General features: G+C 41.3%; 1 protein-coding gene across 10 annotated transcripts in view; it reads right to left on the bottom strand.

The window, feature by feature from the left end:
* NOX4 (NADPH oxidase 4) overlaps positions 1–19683 on the bottom strand; it is a 135751-nt gene that overhangs the window by 99728 nt on the left and 16340 nt on the right. For 9 of the 10 annotated variants that reach the window (XR_010069866.1, XR_010069865.1, XR_010069867.1 and 6 more), the window contains exons 7-11: positions 17994–18066; positions 13417–13497; positions 8089–8317; positions 5910–6074; positions 5701–5763 (exon numbers count right to left, since the gene is read on the bottom strand). Coding sequence is in view for 7 of the 10 variants with exons in the window: in XM_063325187.1 (XP_063181257.1) it covers positions 5701–5763; positions 5910–6074; positions 8089–8317; positions 13417–13497; positions 17994–18066 (611 nt within the window). In the remaining 3 variants the exon portion in view is untranslated. The remainder of the gene's footprint in view (positions 1–5700; positions 5764–5909; positions 6075–8088; positions 8318–13416; positions 13498–17993; positions 18067–19683) is intronic. The other variant, XM_063325157.1, reaches the window with a different exon arrangement.

The raw sequence follows: 19683 nt of genomic DNA, 5'->3' as shown, positions 1-19683 counted from the left end.
TATTTCAAGGTCTGTCACAAACTAAGTTCCATATGAAATGATGTAATTGTTTCCTACCTTCTTTTGCCACAGGCAAATCAACACTACTGACCCAACAAGGTTACTAAGCTTTATGAGGTGCTGGGAGTAGACACCAGTCTTTTGATAGCCAAGCTGTCTAAACCGCAGCTTGTGAGAGCTCTTGGCTTGCATTGACTCTTTGTAGATTCAGCAGAGACCACATGAAGGACCAAGCACATCTTCTGAAGAACAACATCTGCAAAACACAAGGCTATTTCCATGAGGCTTACTGCCAATCACTTCATGCCAATGCAAGAAATTCCAAAAACACAGCAGAAAAAGTGACTTATCTTGTAAGACGCTAATATATATTCTAAACAGGAACTTCTGGAGCCATTCATTAGCAAAGAAAAAGGAAGTGTGCAGCCATAAATGGTCAGTACTATGGTTTCATGCTGCTGCAAATAATCAGCAGTGTGGTGATGTGTCTGGAAAGAGAGGGAACTCAATACCAAGTGTAAAACATAAGATGAAGATGAAAAGAAAGCCAATGCTATCGTAAACTGCAAGCCTGAGTCTCCTCTGGTTCACACAGATTAAACTGAAGAGCAACCATAACGAAGTCACAGGAAACAAACACTTTCAATGTAAAAACAAAAAAAAAAAAAAACAAAAAAAAAAAGATGGAAGAATCTCCATAAACTATTTTTTTCCTTGGTTTTGGTAAGGGGTGGGGCTTTGTATACTAAAGAAAGTGGAAGCAATGCTTTGGATACATGAACTGTAATGAACAACCGCCCTCATTACTAGAAATTGGTACTACTGCTGATGCGTGTTTTCTTTTCCAATGGCATTTGAACTCTATTCCACAGCAGATGAGTTCCACACTTTGTTCCACAGAAGTGTAAATAAATGTCAGACTTGGGAAGCAGAGCACTAAAGAGAAGATTTCTGATGTTTCTTTGGCTGGTCTGATCTCCAGACCATACTGGTCTGAAAGACAAATCTCCTTAAAAGAGTTCATCAAGTGGAAACACACAAAAATCATTTGTCACTTTACAAGCCCTCTACTAAAATATTTATTTACAGAAAATATTTCTCCCCACTACAGATCAAAAATAAATTGGAGCTGACTGTATTCTGCTCAGATTCAACTGTAAGATGCAATAATATCCTATCTAAAATAAGTAAATTGGACACAAGACTGAAAATGTTACTCACACGGATTTACACAGCATAGTAACAGTTGTGTACAGTCGTGTATAGAAACCAGTGCAAGAAGCACGGTAAAACATGTTAAAAAGAAAGCATTTCGTCAAAGTGAAATCAAAGACAATGGTGCAATGAAGAGAGTATGAAGCTAGCAGCCCACTACAAACTACCTAGAACGGGCCAGCAGGTCACCTGCAGGAATCCCTTCATGACCATTCCCAGCCTTCCCAATGGATAACAAAGTCAAGGAGTCACACTAGTGAATAAAAACCAGTGGCAGCACGCTTCAAAAATTAAGTTAAAAAAATGCCGGCTTCCACATCAGTGATAACATTAGGATCTCCGAATGCCTGAACTTCAGAGTGTACAAGTGACATTGGCAGCAGGTTGATGGAGGTGATGCCTCCCCTTTATTCAGTGCTGGTGAGGCCACACCTGGAGCACTGTGTCCAGTTCTGGGCTCCTTAGTACAAGAGAGACAGGGACATTCTGGGAAGAGGCCAACCAAGGGCCATGAAGGTGATTAAGGGTCTGGAGCATCTCCCCTGTGAGGAAAAGCTAAGAGAGCTGGGACTGTTCAACCTGGAGACTAGAAGGCTTAAGAGGACCTTGTCAATGTATATAAATACCTGAAGGGAGGGTGCAAAGAGGACGGAGCCAGGCCCTTTTCAGTGGTGCCCAGGGGCAGGACCACAGGCAATGGGCACAACTGAAACACAAGAGGTTCCCCCTGAACATCAGAAAACACTTCTCTGCTGGGAGGGTCCCTAAGCATGGGCACAGGTTGCCCAGGGAGGCTGTGTAGTCTCCATCCTTCAAGATACTCAAAAACCATCTGGACATGGTCCTGGGCTACTGGCTCTAGGTGGCACTGCTTGAGCAGGTGGGGTTGGACAGGATGTTCTCCAGAAGTCCCCTTCAATCTCAACCATTCTCTGATTCTGTGACATGAAGCCTTCGACAGCAGAGGTCACAGGTTAGCAGAGAAGCTAGACTGGCAGCCTTGAGTTCAGAGCAACATGGATTTTGCTTCTCCAAATTCCCTTGTGCATTTTTGCACCAATGACTTGTGCTCATTCCTTCCATCAGCAGGGGGAAGAACACTGCCAACTGACAAAAAGGACAAGAAAATAAACGCCACTGCATGGACTTCTGAAGAACGCTTACCTCTTTATGCTCACTTGGTTACAATTCAGAGCTCCCTCTGGCCCCGAGTGAAGCTCGTGGGAACTTTGCCAGGGTGCAATACGAGGGGGTTCGGGCCCTTTACGCAGCCTCCCAGTGTTCTCCTCCACCCCAGCGTTATGTAAGAAACTGAGCTAAACTGTAAATATTACACAACCTCGAAAAGGGAAGGGACTAGCAAAATATCTGCATGACTCCTTCACGCTGACTCACCCTTTCCTTTGCGATTTTGTCTACAGTCCTTACTTAGAGCATAAAGATATGCCTGAACTTCTTGTCTTTCAAGCATACTCCAGGCACAGTGAGATGTTTCATCAGCTTAGACGGGACATTCCACAGAGCCTAAGCAGGAGAAGAGCACCAGGAAGAAGGCTGCAGCCTTTCTCCTAGCCCTGCCACTGCCACTGTCCCAGCATCCAAAGCCCCACGGGCCCCTCATGCTGGTCTGCCTGTGGCTCCGAGCCCCGCGCTCCTACACCGGCCTAGGAAAATGGACCTCTGGAGATCACCCAGTCCCACCCCCTGCCAGAGCAGGGTCACCCAGAGCAGGTGGCCCAGGAACGCGTCCAGGCGGGTTTGGAATGTCTCTAGAGACGGAGACTCCACCATCTTTAAAGAACCTAGGGATTATCATCATCCAACAAAAGAAGCAGCAGTAGTGTTCCAGCTTGCTTCGTAACTACAAGTAGGTCAGATCAGAGGAGAAAAAAAATACTGAATGAAGCTATTGCCTACACACTCTACAAGCCCAGTCCCATGTCTGGCACCATATTAAACAACAGGAAAAAAGAAAAAGCAGCTTTCTAAACAGGACAGCAGCCCAAGGCCTATTCTATGACCTAGAAAGACATGTGAAAACGATGGTTCCCTGCTGAGGCTGGGAAAAAGATTGTCATAAACCTAGACATTTAAAATCCTCATCATGCTGTAAAACAGCCATTTGCCCAATAACAGCATTTCTCCAGCATACTTGATGTTCTACCAAAATATGTTTGTGGCAATAAAAATGAAGCTCAGTAAGTCAGTGGTAACTTCATATCTTGTAATAGTTAAAACATGTACGCAATCTTGAAGGATGTGCTGTTATGCTGAAGGATATCACTGTACTTTACAGTGTAAAGCATCGAGCGCTAACAGAAATTGCCCAGTCTCATATTACAGACTTAAAATATAATGCATTGTGCATGAGTGGAATTTGCTAGTTCTAACGTTACATATTTAATATGTGTCTGTAAAAATTACACTAACTGTAATTTATCAACCAGGCTTATACATCTGAAATATACTGCACATTCTCTGAATGAGTTAGTTATATTCACTAAGAAAACTCAGACTCACAACAAGAGATCTATTTTCCATAGCTCCTAGATCTAGAAGTTTTTGTGCAAAAAGCATTTTTCATAACATGCATTATTATAGTATGCCATTTGAAATACTGGATTGATCCTCAACTCATACAAAGAACCTGACTTCAATAAAACACCCTACTCGACTTCACCCTATGATCTTACCGAGCAGGTCCATGTCAGCAGCCTCTTTTCTGATAAAAATCCTCATCACAACAAAGAAGAAGTTTTGCCAGAGAAAAGACTACTGAACCAGGCCTAATAGCTTTTGATGACATTATTTATGGAAATTAGAATGACAGGATCCATCGTTCTAGCAGTCTTCTAATATAAGAAAAGTAAATCTTTATAACAATCCCATAGTTTCCAAGTTGTGGAATTACTACGAATGATCAAATTATTACCATTATTTTAATTTCCACGGAGATGGACAGTCAGAAATCAAGAACAGTATGTTTTGAGATTATTATTTAAATAAGATATGTCCACTGGTATAAAACAGGTGTAACTATTAAATATAGCTATGCTAGGGCAAAAGGAGTGTAAAGAGCAGTGTGAGACATGCTAAGCTCTTTAAATTTATTTTCTGATCACTAAACTAATAAATAATATACATAAATACTGATTGAAACATTCTGGACAAAAAATCAGCTACTATTCCATCAGTACTGCAATGCACATCATTTTTCAGCATTGCAAATCTAGTTCTCGTCACGCATTATACAGAAGAAAGCCTGAAAAATTGCCTACTGGGTTAAGAACAGATAAATAACACACACCTCTGCTGCTCTGGCTAAGCAAATAGCCAGGAAAACTGCAAAAATCAGGCTACACAAGTGCCAATATTGCTCCATCAAGCTATACACAGGCAGCTTGCTTTAAGTGAGGTTCAATCCCAGATTTTTTTACAGCACAAATTTTGTTTTGGATGGAATTTAGCGTGGGTTCCCTTGTGACAGTACCTGCCTGCTGGCTCGGTATATAGATAAATAAATTAAAAAAACAAAACATCCCACAAAACCAAAGAGCTGGGAGCAGGCAGGACCTGGTAATCCCAAGTAACATTAAAACATCTCAGCTGTTCCACAGTACTAGGTGCAATTTGGTGAAGATGAAGTATCAGAGATCAGTCCAAAGAAAAGAATCAACTGTGAATATTTATCTCCGTGGTCGTCTTGAAGATGAGTATCAGTTTCAGGTGACACTAAATTATTCGCTTTGGAACAAAAAGGCCGCTGCTAATATTCAGCCTTAGCCTCTGCTTTTCGTAACAACATAGCCAGCGCAGTCAGTGATTTTCTGGTAGCATCTCCCAGGCCCCTGCACTGCTCGCTCCTGGAGATCTTCAGCTCTGTTTATATACAATTTCACTTTATTCCAGTCTGTCTCCAGGGGGCCCATTCTGGATCAACTGAACTGAGTAAGTAATACTCCCACTGTCGTATGACTTCACTGGTATATCATTTTAAATCATCAATATATCTCGCAATATAAAAATAAAACAGAAGATTGTTTCAGAAACTTCCTTTTTAAACTTGATGTTTTTCTAACTTTGTAAAAGGCAGTCGCAGGAGTGTCTTTTCATTGAATAGGAAAGATGACAAAATTTATTACAATTTGTGCTCGTTCTGCATTAATGTCTACAAAAACAGCTGAAACCTCTTTTATGAAACAATGATCAAAATCACACAGAATTTATTTATTTATTTATTATTGTTTTTCACTTACTGAGGACTTAGAAAAAAGTTCCTATTATCATTTTCTCAACAGTGAGCAAATTAAATATGTATTGAGTACTGTCATACATAATAATCATCCCATTTCATATTCATTGGTACCCTCATAAATGAAACATAAGCTCTTCTGGAGGGAGTTTTCACCTTGAAGGCAATAAAGACCATTTGCTTACCAAATATAAATAAAAGGGAAAGTATAGAAAAAAAATACTATGTCTTACCATTGTAAGGGTGAATGGATGGCTTTCCAGTGCCGACACTCTCGGACAGTGTAGAATAACATACTGAAACAAAATCAGTCGGAGAAAATAAAATGATGGAAAAGATATATTCAAAACATTCAGCAATGGGCTAGCACACACAAAGTGAGTCATCCCTATGCAAAATACTGCATGAACAGCAGTGATTTTTGAGGGGCACGTTAACTCACCTGACCAGGCCTTGCTTTAAAGTCGTCTTTTATCATCCTTACTTCAAGGACATTGGAGGGATGGCTTATCACCGAAGTTATGGTGACTGGTTTATTGCTGCGGATGTAGCGGTACAGCCTTTCCACGCAGTACAAGCACAGAGGTCCGGAAATCCAAAACCAGGTCTATCGAAGAACAAAAATATGCCAGCTCAAGGACTTTTCATTGTATGTTTTCTGATTTCAAAACTACATGAGTGCTTGCAGGACCTCATTTCACGTCTATTGTGGAACAGTGTTTTGGTCACAAGTGACCTCCACATCTCTCTGCGTGCAGAAACCCAAGCGCATTATGGGGGCTTAATCAGTCTAACCGCAGCATCACCCACAAGCACAAACGATTTCAATCATGAAACTCATCAGGAACAAAATGCTAATGACCTCATTTGCAGCCATGTTACTCCGGTTTTGTGTAGTTAGACTGCGGCTGACTTCAGCAGTGAAGGACACAGCACATACGCTGTTTAAAAATCTAACAGACCAGAGTCTGTCCTGGCACATAGCACATTATATACCACAAGCAATTCTTGTGCTATATAATTCATGCTCATATTAAGCTTGTGTAAAAACACAGTCAAGGGAGAGAAATGGGCACTTTTGAATCACGATTCATTTGCCCCAGTGGAAGATGTGTATACCAGACAAATAATGCCCTGGAAATGCCCGTTTCTCTGCAGTGGTGATACAGGGAGACCTGGGTGACTACCTCAGATGGAGACATATGCAGCTGCTCAGCTAAATCCCATCCTAAAAGTCAATTACTAACAGCTCATGGCAGAGCTAACTACTAATTCCACATCTGCTCGGTCATTCAAGCCATGGCACTGAAGTGCCCTCAACCTTCATCCATCCTCCCTTCCCAATTTTTGAAGTGACACATCAGCATCTCTTGCAACTAGCAGATTATTTTATTTCCTCAAGGACCTCTGGCCTTAAAACTTTGGAACCTCACAAGTCCTAAGGCTTTCTTTTTTTTTTCAAACTTGGTATCACTAAGAGCATAAAACACTTCCAAATCAAAAAAAGTCCTAAAATAAAGTTACGAGCTGCCAGGAAAACACTGAGTGACCATTTCTTTTCATGGCTCTTGTTTCCCCATAAACAGCTATAAAGTAGACACCTTAAGCCCCAAAGAATGCCCCAAAGTTTGATGTCCTGTGGGTCATCTGGAGCCAGATGTACACTGATTCTTGTAATTCAGGAGTATTATCACGACAAAATACAAATCCAAAGAACTTTGTTGGACGACCTCAATGTAGAAATGACCATTTCTTATTATGATTACATGCACCACAGTAAAATGGGTTCCCACTGCAGCTAGTAAGGGACATGTGTCCTACAGAAAACAACAACAACAACAACAATAATAATAATAATAAAAAACAACGCCGGTGAGTTTTGTTATGGAGCCACCTTGAGTGGTGGGCCTTGGCCTTGTGAACTCCATATTCCCAAACTTCCTCAGGCTACTTGCCAACACAGCCCAGCTCATCTTTTCTCAAAATAAAAGAGAAAATCTGGATGAAGACAAAGCTGCTGCCACAAAACATAAAGAAACAAAAGGAAAACGAAAAACAGAAAAAGAAAAGGCTTTTCTGCCCCCGCTGCCACCATGCTCGTTTACCCATGCCACGTATCAAACAAGGCTGTCTGCAAACAACAGGCTACACAAAGCCAAACCACAACCAACTGCAACCCAGAAATAAGTATTAGGACTTGCTTCCACATAGTAAAAAAGAGAACAAATGGAGTTTGATTATTTCAATTAACTACTGCCGCACAATGCTTACAAAGGGACCTTATGAATATGTTATATAAATGTTTGCTCTGAAGTGCTACCCTGTAATTTAAAGTCACATTTATAGCAAGAGCAATACATCCCTTAGCGTGTCATACAAAAAAGAACATTACAACCGATCTCTTGACATTTTTCCGCCCTATTCTATGCGCCACATTGTAATGCAGTTCAAGGTTTAATACAGATTGTTTTTTTCCCACCAAATCTTTGAATGCCTGAAAAGGTTTTAATAATATTTTCCACTATTAAAACATCTGGTCTGGAAAAGCAATAATTAGTGGTTATGGCTGACTGAAAGACTTGGCATGGCTTGTAATACCTGAAACGTCGGATCATACAGACCTCTGGGAAGTGTGACTGGAACTTGGGTTCCTCGGAACAAATTCTCATAAAGTTATTTTGTACAAAGGGTTCTGGTACTGATAAGTCCTCTGGGAAAGGCTCGGTAGTATAGTCAGGAAACGACTCTTCAAAAGCCTTTGGCACCGTCATGTTCTCTCGGAGTGTTTTGTTAGGATTAAAGCAACCAGGAGGGTGTTCCTCTAAGTTGGTCTGGTACTTCAGCACCCCCCTACAGGAAAATAAAAATAGCAAAGACACTGAAGTAACAGTCAAAACCAAGAAACTTATCTTAATTCAGGGAGGGTTTCAGAAAGCAGTCACAATGTTCATCTTCTGTAAGAATTTTTATTCCATTTGCTTTCAGGATTTTCAATGAGATTGAAGCTTTGCAACAATAGAGTCCCTTGTCACTAGAGGCAAGGTTTAACTGTTCCAGCTCAGTTGGCACTCCCCCACTGAACAGCCTCAAGCTTAATACCGCTTGAAAGGGGGAGATATAGTGGGAGCCTTGAAAAAAATTGAATAATCACATTTCCAGTTCAATCACAGCCAGGCTGTTTTCACTCAACCTCCCTACAGTCAGCAAGCCCCGTTTGTTGAGGCAATCCGTAGCAGAAGTGGCCTAAGTTGCCAAATCATAAACTGCAGGAATGTTCCCGCTACTTGGTGTTTATCAGGTTTGCACACAACGGCATAATTTACTTCTTTAAATAACATCTTGTTAAATAGATAGAAGGAAAAAAAAGAAAGCCCTGCATGACAGACAAGGAACGTTTTTGGCAAATTATTTTGTGGGGTCCATGCTTGTTTCTTAAGCTAAAGTTATGCTCGATAGGCCAAAGCCAATGGCGTGAGGTTCAACAAGGCCAAGTGCTGGGTCCTGCGCTTGGGTCACAACAACCCCATGCAGCGCTACAGGCCTGGGGAGGAGTGGCTGGAGAGCTGCCCGGTGGAAAAGGACCTGGGGGTGTTGGTTGATGGCCAGCTGAGTATGAGCCAGGTGGCCAAGAGGGCCAACAGCATCGTGGTTTGTATTAGAAATAGTGAGTAGGACTAGGGAAGTGATCGTCTCCCTGTACTCAGCGCTGGTGAGGCCCCACCTCGAGGGCTGTGTCCAGTTTTGGGCCTCTCACTCCAGGAAAGACACTGAGGCGCTGGAGCGTGTCCAGAGAAGGGCACCAGAGCTGGTGAGGGGTCTGGAGCACAAGTCCTGTGAGGAGCGGCTGAGGGAGCTGGGGGTGTTCAGCCTGGAGAAGAGGAGGCTGAGGGGAGACCTTCTCGCTCTCTACAGCTCCTGGAAGGAGGGGGCAGCCAGGGGGGGTCAGTCTCTTCTCCCAAGGAACAAGTGATAGGATGAGGAAAGCAGGGGAAGTTTAGATTGGATAGTAGGAGAAATTTCTTCACTGAAAGGATTGTCAAGCACTGGACCAGGCTGCCCAGGGAAGTGCCTGAGTCACCATCCCTGGAGGTATTTAAAAGACGTGTAGATGTGCTGCTTAGGGACATGGTTTAGTGGTAACTTGGCAGTGCTGGGTTAACGGTTGGACTTGATGATCTTAAAGGTCTTTTCCAACCTAAACAACACTATGATTGTAGTAAAATGAAGTGAGAACTTTGCAGCTGCAGCTAGAAACTGTGGAGAAAGAAGTGGAAACCTGAGACACTCTATGATATCTCAACACATGAATGAATCACTGAAAATAAGGAAGAACTGATAATACCAGTAATAAAATTCCTCGGAATACTGCTTGCCTCCAAATCTGGATTTGATGACAGTAAAAGCACAGGGAGAAGTGTTTAAAAAAACAAAGGGCTAAATGATAGCTGTACAGGATGATGCTGGGTGGGAAATAAGGCACAATGTCTGGTGAGACGTGCCCTCAGATTGCTAGGCCACGTGGTGAAGGCTCATCTCAAGTATATGATCAAACATAAGGACATGTGCTCCCCCCTTCTCTCCCCAACGTACAAACATGGCTGCAGAGACAGCGTCTAATTCACAACGAGAGAGAGAAGTAGAATATCTGCAATATTCCCAACTTAAATGGGTTCCAACAGGCCACTGGCAATCTTCCCTACTGAAATGCAGTCCTGACAGCTAGTAACAAGCTTCCTACATGGTCCACTGAATAATGTACAGCCTGGAAGCTAAACCTGCTCACTCTAAACTCCACATCTGACCCTTGGAGAATCACTTGGGAAGTGTCCATGTGCCTACACCCATGCTTCTGTCTGTATTTATTGCCCGATCATGCCTATTGCTTGCATCTGGCATCACTGTTGGTCATCGCATATTTGCAAAGTGACAGATACCCCCAGCATTATGGTAGTTCCCTGCTCCATAAATATTATGGTGCCTCGTGGATTTAGCTGGAAATCACAGCACATGCGATATTTTTTCAATCAACCTTATGTACATGCCTGCCAGCTGCTCTCACAGCTTCTCTGTTCTCCCAACGTCCCAAAAGAGGATTCAAAGTTCTCCTTGAGATATGAATAACTGAACTGCAAATACGAGCATCCCCTCCAGCGATTTCTGGTTTGTTTAAACTATTACAAACATGCTAACTGAGTGGCAAACTGGGATGACAAAGCTGGCTGTTAGTAGCAGCTGCAATGACTCCCATTTCTGAAGCTGTCAAGGAAAGGCAGGTTGTCTTACACGGCCAAGATCAGTTCGCAGAAAGGTTGAATTCTGCACAACTCTTAAGGAGCCTAAGATATAGCCACACATATTTATTCGATACAACACCTGAATACATAAAAATCAATATGTGGATGTCAGTAAGTAGGAGACAGACATCTTTAGCAAACAAAAATGGGAGAGACAAAACCAGCAAGTAACATGAAAGTGTCCTACTGGCTGAGCAACACAGCATGCAATCTATTTGCATGGGCACACATCAACCTCTGCCCCAATTTTCTATGCCCAAAATAGAGACAACATTCACTTCTGGATAGAGCTGGAAAATACCTATCACTATTTTTTGAGATTTTTATGATGATAAGCTAGAGGTCAATGTTTCTTAATGTTTTTATAGGGAACTACACTGCTCCTATCTTCTCATCCATCTGCCACTGCTCCACTCAAGGCGAGTTGCTTGAGGTGTCTCCTAAAGGTCAATGTGTGGGTGGAATCTTAAGAATTTTCAGCCTTTGGATAACGCTAGTGACTCTTACTCTCAGCTCCTATGAACCAGCATAACCCACTTAACTCCACAGCAGGATCAAATTGGATCAGCTGAGGATCGGGCTCTAAATTTTTCATATGTTTTATAGCTCCTTATATTGGTACTAGAAACATCACGCTTCTGTTTTAACATAAACTATTTTTTCTTGTTGCTATTACTGGCCTAAAATACAAATAAATTAATGCAGATATGCAACAAGCCTTCAGACACTAAAATATCTGAAAGTCATGTTGCAAGAATTACAAGAGCAACAAAAGTCTTTAAGGATAAGTCCCTGAAAGATTCTCCTCTCCCTTAGGGTAGGGATGAAAGAACAAACCAATAAATCAGATGAATCATGTCACTTTATATACTGGTGAGAAGTGCTTGGCTACCCTGAGGAAGAGAATACTCAGGAACATACCTATAATAATTTGAAACAAAACAAGAATACAGGAATACTGTGGAAATACTCAAAAGGAGAGAATCCCAAGACAGTAAATGCTCACTCAGCCTGCCTGCACAGTCCAGGCACAGGAAACGCCTTGCTCTGTAGAGTAACTGGCCATGTCAAAAGACATGCCACGTAGGAGTCACCTTGGCACCTAAGCGTGTGTGCCTAAGCTTCCTTTATTCTCGGAAGAGATCTTCTAATCAGTACCACCAATGACGCCTAGAAATCAATCCAGCTCATTTGAATGTAGATCTTTGTAGCAGCAGCTTAGCTAAAGCACTCTCAAGGCTCCATTGACTATTTATTAGAACTCATTAGACTATAATGGGAGACAGACACTTAGAAAGCATGTGGAGACCCACGTTTACGCGTCTTAAACTTGAACTGACTCCCACTCTCCATGACTCATTCTTCTCCCACTTTTAACTGACACTCCGTTTTTTAGGTTCTCACTGAAAGGCTTTCCAATTCAATATTAAGGAGGCTGTGTGCAAGAAGATGCCTGTTTAACGCTTGGTGCATTCCTGCAGCCTTGGCTGGCGAACTACTTTAGCTATCCTTCTTCCTTCATGAAGTGGCAACATGGTTAGGAAGACAACGGGCAAAGGATAAGACAGCGAAGGAGATGAATTAAACTGGACATGAAAAATACTCTGAAGGCAATCACTGGAACAGAGTGCTGAGGAGGTTAGAGGCTCTCGGTCACCAGATGTTGTCAGGAAGTTAGACAAACACCTGTCAAGAATAATTTAGCAAAAGTTTATCCTGCTCCAGGATGGAGAGAACAGGTTACATCCATCTCCCCCAGCTATGAACAAGCGCAGTGCCACAGCAAGGAAAAAAAAACACAAAACAACAGAGAGAACTGGAATTGTGTCCAGGAATTTCAATTGTTTGAATTCATTATTTCAATTCACTGGATCTCAAGCTGCGTTTGTTTTGTTCAACAACATATTCCTACCATGGTCTTGCTAGGCCTAATTGCCTTTCACTATTTACTTTAAGCAGCGGTGCTCGGTGTCGCGCAGACATTCCAGCACCCTGTGTTTCAGTAGATGTTTGGTGACACGGAGAAATAAATCTCATTCAAATACCCCTTCCCTTCCCTGTACCAGTCTCCTACACCCACAAAGCAAACTTCAGAGACGTTAATCTTGTGGTAGAGCTGGGCTTGTTTGTGCCAGATACAGACCTGACCATCAGCTTCGTGGTACATGAACACTCGTCTCATGTTTGTGGAAAAAAAGAAGAAAAACTAGTATATTTTGTATGATGGCAACGAGAAAGAGATAATCAGGGAGGGGCCATTCCTTCCGCCTCCTTAGGAGTCAAAATGGAAGGGAGAGAGGAAAGAGAAAGGGATGAGCAAACTTACTTCTCATCCTCCTCTCGGCAACCAGGTAAGAGAGGGCAGAAAAGCAGCAATAGTGTTTTCTTGATTTCCCACTAGAAACTGGTAAAATGGACAAGGAATAAACGTGCAAGTGTAGAAGTTTGTGCTAGCTGGCTGTAGTAGCACACAATTCTCCAAGCTACAGTCTGAACATTATTTAAATAATAACCTGTTGAAAACCTGAAAAGCACAACATCTTGTCAAGAAGTTGGCCCACTGTGCACAAGCGAGCTCGGGAAAAGCAGTAATCAAGGGAACTGCTCTTTCTGGTTATGCGTCAGGAAAAGGGACAGTGTTTTCCACTTACTTACCCAGAAACATGCAGCATCAGCAGCATATAGAAGACAAAGAAAAGGTTGTGTGTATACCAGAAGATGTCATAGTTTGAAACCCTGAAAAGAATAAACCATGGTTCAATGCTGTTTCACTCAGATGGAATCACTGCCCATTAAAAGCAGATCTGTGCACGTAGGACATCATTATACACCACGTAGTCACGTAGAATAGTCAAAGCCCAGTACGTTTTCCTCCAGGCACGCAATTAAGTATCTGCACGCAATTAAGTGTTGAGAAGAACAGGTGACTGGCACAGAAGTAAAAAGTTGAGGAAGATGGACACAGAAGAACAGAGCCAGCTGAAGAACCCTTGCAAAATTAGGAGACTTCACTGGTTTCATAGGTCCTGCTTAGGCCCTATCACATCCTCATAGCTAGAATAGTTCTTCAGCCTCCAGGCTCAAAACTAAATCTCTTTAGAGTGAGTGCCTCCTCCTGTTCTCTGCCCCAGTACAGGGCTGTGGTGTTTAATGTGCCACTACTGGTACAACACACAAACAGGTATCGTCGACAGCAGCAGCAGGGCGGGTGGGAAAGGTAGAAGAAATCTGTGAGGGTATACAGTAGAAGACAATACAGCAGGAAAGGGAAGGAGAGCAAGGAGGCAACAAGAGGACTGTCAGGAGAAATTTCAGGGCAGGAAGCCACATACGGTGGGGCTCTAGGACTGATGGCGTTGGGAGGAACAAGAAGAACACGACCACTGTGAGGATCAGGAGAGGTGAAGGGGAAAGGGGACTTACTTTCATCAGTAACTTGTTAGGTAATGCAAAAAGAACCAAGACCAAAGAAAATACTCATCCGGAACTGTTTTCTGTTAAGCCTGTTTGTTTTTTCTTGAGTAAAATAGTCACCAAACAACAACAACCACCAAATGGTTAAGAAAATATTCTACTTCATAGCATACAAACACACCTCTCACACTACACAGCATGGTAGTAGAGTCCCTTCCAAAACCAAAAAACCTACCCCCATCCATAAGCCAAAGCCATTATTAAATAAAAAACAGCCTTAACTCTGAGTACGTAGTTTAAGAAGCTACTCCTCCGACATAGATAACTTTTTTCAGAATTTTTTCCCCTCCAACCGTATTTCACATAAACAACGAACTACCCTTGCTTCAGGACATCTGAAACGTACATTGCATTTGTTTCTGTCAATATGGGACTTAGCTGTTTCCTTTCTCAAGACAGAAAAAAATAATTTTGACATTCTGAGGGCCACGAAAATAAAACCCAAGCAAGGGCAGTTCTAAGGAACCCATCGACAGCTGGGGGCTCTGAAGCCCCCCCTTCGCCCTGCCGTTCTTCCCCCGTTCAGCACCACGCTAACACTTTTTCCTGCTTGAGGCTGCGCAAACCATTTCTGAGTACCCACACCCTGGCAGGCACTTTCATGCAGTCGCTCAACAGGATCCGTAAGGAGCTGTGGGAGCCAACATCAGTGAGATGAAAGTGAAGGATGGTGGTGTGGGGAATGGAGGCACAATGAGAAGGCACAAAGAGAACAACATTTACCCCCAGGCCTGAAACACATCTTGGAGCTCTGGTTTAATTTGGTATCTGGCTACAAAACCAAAAGCTGCACACTGAATTAATTCTTATTGGATCTTAAGCACTTTTTTTGGAATGCACCAATTTTTCAAAATTTCCGTGACGGAAAGTCAATCCCAGCTTCTGATGTGTCATTTTCAACTGCTAATTATTATTACTGATTAAAACTACTGTATACTTCTTGTCTGAGTATGTCTAAATGTCAGCTTCCGGCCAGTTGACCATTTTATTCTTCTTTCTGCATTCCTGCTATAAAATCCTGGTTCCTCGCATGCCTGAAGTTCCCCTAAATGTAATCAAGTCCTCTCAACTTCACCTGCTTAAACTAAAGGGATGGAGATCCTTGAACCTCTTACCATAAAGCATGTTCTCCAACTTTTTAATAATTACATGTTTCTTACTTGTATTTGTCATTTGTTTCAGTGGCCAGTCTGGCCCAAACCACACCTTCTTAAACTGTGTGTCATACAGATACATACAATATTCTAATACACTTGATCTTCCTACTGCTACATATAGATTTTTATACTTCTTCACAACGTTTCTTACTTTCTTTGCCTTCTTCTTAGGGCTTAAAATTGACGTTATTCACAGAATGAAAGCATTTCTTAGGAACTCCCAAGTCCTGAAAATTTGAGATCAAGTTGAATATTTAATTTTAATTTTGGTTAAACTACTTTAGAATTTTTCAGGTGCAGACCTGCAAGAGTTAACTGACTGAGAAATGTAAGGGGCGACTGCCATACTTTAAAGGGGCACAGCAAGCAGCACAGTTTTAGAAAAATATTTTTAGCCCTGTTACAGCTAGTTTTGAAAAGGAAGATATAGGTGGTAGTTAGAAGATGAAATTGAAGACTGGAATATTTGGTTACAGAAAGAGATGGCATTGGAGTAGCTTATATTTTAATGTTCCTTTAAATATATGATTTCCAAAGTCACTAGTAATTATTTTCATTGGAAACACTGTTGAGCAACATCCATTTGAAATATAGCAGAAACGACAACGTTTATTCATAGGGGGTTTTTTATTGTATTTTCTAATAACTTTATAATCCCACCAACAGACAACTACTAAAAAAAGTATGTTGGTCTAATTCCCAGGTATGACCTGGAAGAAATTTAGAAAATTTTTCAAACACCACTCATTTTCCCCTCTTTAAAACATTAGCAGCTAATTCAATCCTCCTAATACTTATTCATACAGTTTACTGAACAAGTAGAGGCACGAAAATAGCAGGATAATCATGCAGAGAAAAATTTCAGGAAGAACATCCGAAGGAAGAAATGATTAAGCAGGTCAGTGTGCAAGAGCGGATTAGGGCTGAAATCAAAGAGAGTATAACAGTCTCTGAAATATTTTTTAAAAGCCCAGTTTCTGATAGGCAGTGAACATTTACAATTAATTTTTCTAAGACCATAGCATGAGCTTAGTCATCATAAAGCAGGTGAGAATCCACAGGGAAAGAGATTTAAAAGGGACAGAAAGATGCACACAGAGGCTCATTTCCTCGGGAAAAGACATTATAAAGACACGCTCGAGCCATATGGCTGAGGGAGAGTAACAGGAGATGCAAATGATCTCTTAGGGCTTTGATTCTGCTGGGAGGTGCAGAAAGATGGGAAAGCACTTGCACTTGAAGAAGGAAATGACAAGCATGTAACTCGGAAAGATGGAAACCTTTGTTGCATGAACTGCAAAATTATTATTTCCAAGAATATGTTTGCAACTACATATATTTTCCTAAGTTTCCCAATGATTACTAAATGCTGTTCTTTTTTTCTAATTTATCATGGCCTTGAAGAAAACAGGACTTTGTTCTGGCTCAGTGCTGTGGAGTGAAGTAATTGTTTCATTTTTCCATCTTCCCAAAATTGGCTTTCTTTTGCAAGAAGAGCCATCTGTGTGGACGATGTAATGCGCAGCCATGTCTGACATCTTGGGCAGCAGTCTCATCCTGGACTTCTGTAGCCTACAGTGTCTCTCAAAGGTCTCAACCCTGGAAGTACCATCGTCTACAAAAAGTGCCCAAGTATTTGCTGAACTACTTTCCTGAATCAGCGCCAGATAACGTTGCTACTCAGGAAAGACAGATTAGCTCAACAACGTCCAAACCCACATACCCAGCCCACATCGGCGAAGCACCATTAACGTTTGAAGATTAAAATGTCTCCTTCAGAGTTTGGTGAATTGAGATGATGTATTTACATAATCAGTCTTTGAATTCACCAGAGACTGCTATAAAAACCAAGGGTTTTTTTATAGGCTTCAGTTGCAGAACCCAAGCCTTAAAAAGGCTACAACATTTGGCTAGATCCTCCGAGATCCCGGTCACTCAAATGTACCATAATACGTGTTCAATAATGTCGGTGCAGGATGTGAACCCATTGGAGGACCAAAACTTAAGAAATCCCATCAGCTACTCTACGCCAATACTGCATTGCTCTTTCAAAATTATAATCAACATTCAAAATAAGCAGAGCTTTAAAAACGCAACATTCTACTTAGGTAGCATAATTCTGTTTGGTTTGCTTCATTGCTGTTTTTTTCTGTGGCTGTTTTTTTACAGTTTGCTGTTATAATTAATTGATGAAAATAATTAAGATAAAGATATCATCTTATTTTACTTCCAGTGGACTTAATTTATGCATTGGACAGAACTTGCCATATGCTTAGTTTACTGCCTCCCTGTACAAACAGGAAAAAAGAACTATTTGCATTTTTAAAGACCTAGGTTTTTAACTGAGCACATTCCTCAAACAATATTTTCCTCTGAAGGCAATTTAATCAGGTTTTGTAATTTTTTGAATACAAAATTCACTGTGACAATTTACCTGCAAGATAGTAAAAAAAAAAAATACGGCAAGAAAACTGGTATTTTTAACACTCATTTAAATACTTCTTGCTTTGTACTGCATTTACTCTTTGTTCCCTCTAATCAGTATGAGAATATGATTACGCAAATGGCATTTTCCAGCATAGCGATCAGATTATGTCTTACCTGATGGCATAGGTAGAAGCTGTACACATTAGGAATAATACCAACACCATAATGACTCCAGTCAGACCTGGAACTAAAACAGACATAAGATAACTTACATTTGACTTGTGGAGAGGTACAGTTGTCTCCTACGACCTTTTAGGAAAACGGAAGTTATTAGACATAGAAATCATGATTCAATCAAACTCCTGCATGCATTTATCTCTTGAAGACAATTCATGTATTAAACCAGACAAGAAAGAAGAGATGTTCTGTTATTCCCCACCTTCCCAGAGAAAAGCAGCCTCTTCCTTGCATTTCACCAAGCATCACTAATTTCCTATTGCCTTTGCTCCCGCAATCATTTGCTCAGAACGTTTGTCTCTAAGCAGGTAACCAAGAACAATTCCTGTCTATTTGTTTATTTGTAAGACTGACTGTACAAGTTTCTATACCTCTTTTTTTATTCCAAACCCTAAACTCTGTTGAACACGACAATTAAAAACCTGGTCAGGGAGAGAACTTCAAGCAAATCAATTTCTATGCAAGCTGTCACTACAATTGTTTGCCAACCCATTTCATCCTGGAATGAGAAAGAGCCTGAAATTACTCTCCATGGCATTGTATCATGCTTGAAATTGCTGCCCGTAGAGCAAGGTCTGTGAGAGGGATCTACAGCCGGTATTCGCCAAGGAAAGGGTAAAAACATTAAGGACTGGACTCATCTGCTCAAATGCAGACTCGTATCAGAACTAGTCTATCCTCATCTCTTTTTTAAGTCAAAGGAGAGCATTTCTACAGCATGACTCGTTTCATCCTAAAGTAGAATCCTGCCCATAAAGTACCATAAACCATCAGCCTAAAGAGACATTAGAAGAACCCCAAAGTTACCACTTTTTCTGAGCTATTTTATCTTCTTTTTATCTTTATCTTACCACTTTTTTATCTTCAAAATTGCCATCCCAGGCATTAAGAATCTGAATTAAGAACTAAGAACGTTTTACTTCACGAAGAAAAGTCACGTGTTTGGGTTTAAACAAGGTCAGTCAGGCCAATCACCAAGCACAAAGCTAAATAAGTGCTGTTTTAGTCTCAGAATACAAGAGTTTCAACCAGCTTTCATGGGCGCAAATGGCAAAACCACAGATTTTAATGGTCCAGGATCTTTTACAGGATCACATCCTAATGATAACAACGAGCTCATTTTTTAAATAATTCATTGTGATTTTAGACTCTTTAGCAATAAAGAGACAATTTCAAATCTTATCTTTTTATAAACTTCCCAATATCCACTTGTTGGTAAGTCTGATACCCAAACTCTGATACATTCCAAATCACCCCTCGGTTTTACAAACTGTAGGAAAAATCCTGGTCCTGCAATCAATGGAAGTTTTGTCACGGACTGCATAAGAAACATTAATGTCAGTCCTTCGCAGAAAGGTTACAATTAAAAGCAGTTGCAATAAAAAAATGTGCATTCTTTCCGTTCTTCATTTCTTCTTCATTCTTAGCCTAATTTGACAGGTCGCGTGCAATCGGTCTCCCCTCTGACACAAATACTTCCAATCCAACTGCAGTGCAGCACTTGATCCAGCTTCCTACGTCGGCACTCACGCCACAGATCACCTTTTCCAGCCAGTTCTTCAATTCTCTTCTCCATCACACTGCAAATATGAAACCACTGCCAACCTCGCCCCGATTCATCGGTGCA

The sequence above is a fragment of the Chroicocephalus ridibundus genome, chromosome 1, assembly GCF_963924245.1.
Source record: "Chroicocephalus ridibundus chromosome 1, bChrRid1.1, whole genome shotgun sequence".
Classification (NCBI taxonomy): domain Eukaryota; kingdom Metazoa; phylum Chordata; class Aves; order Charadriiformes; family Laridae; genus Chroicocephalus; species Chroicocephalus ridibundus.
The sequence above is the reverse complement of the archived record's forward strand: the minus strand, read 5'-3'. Positions and strand labels throughout refer to the sequence as shown.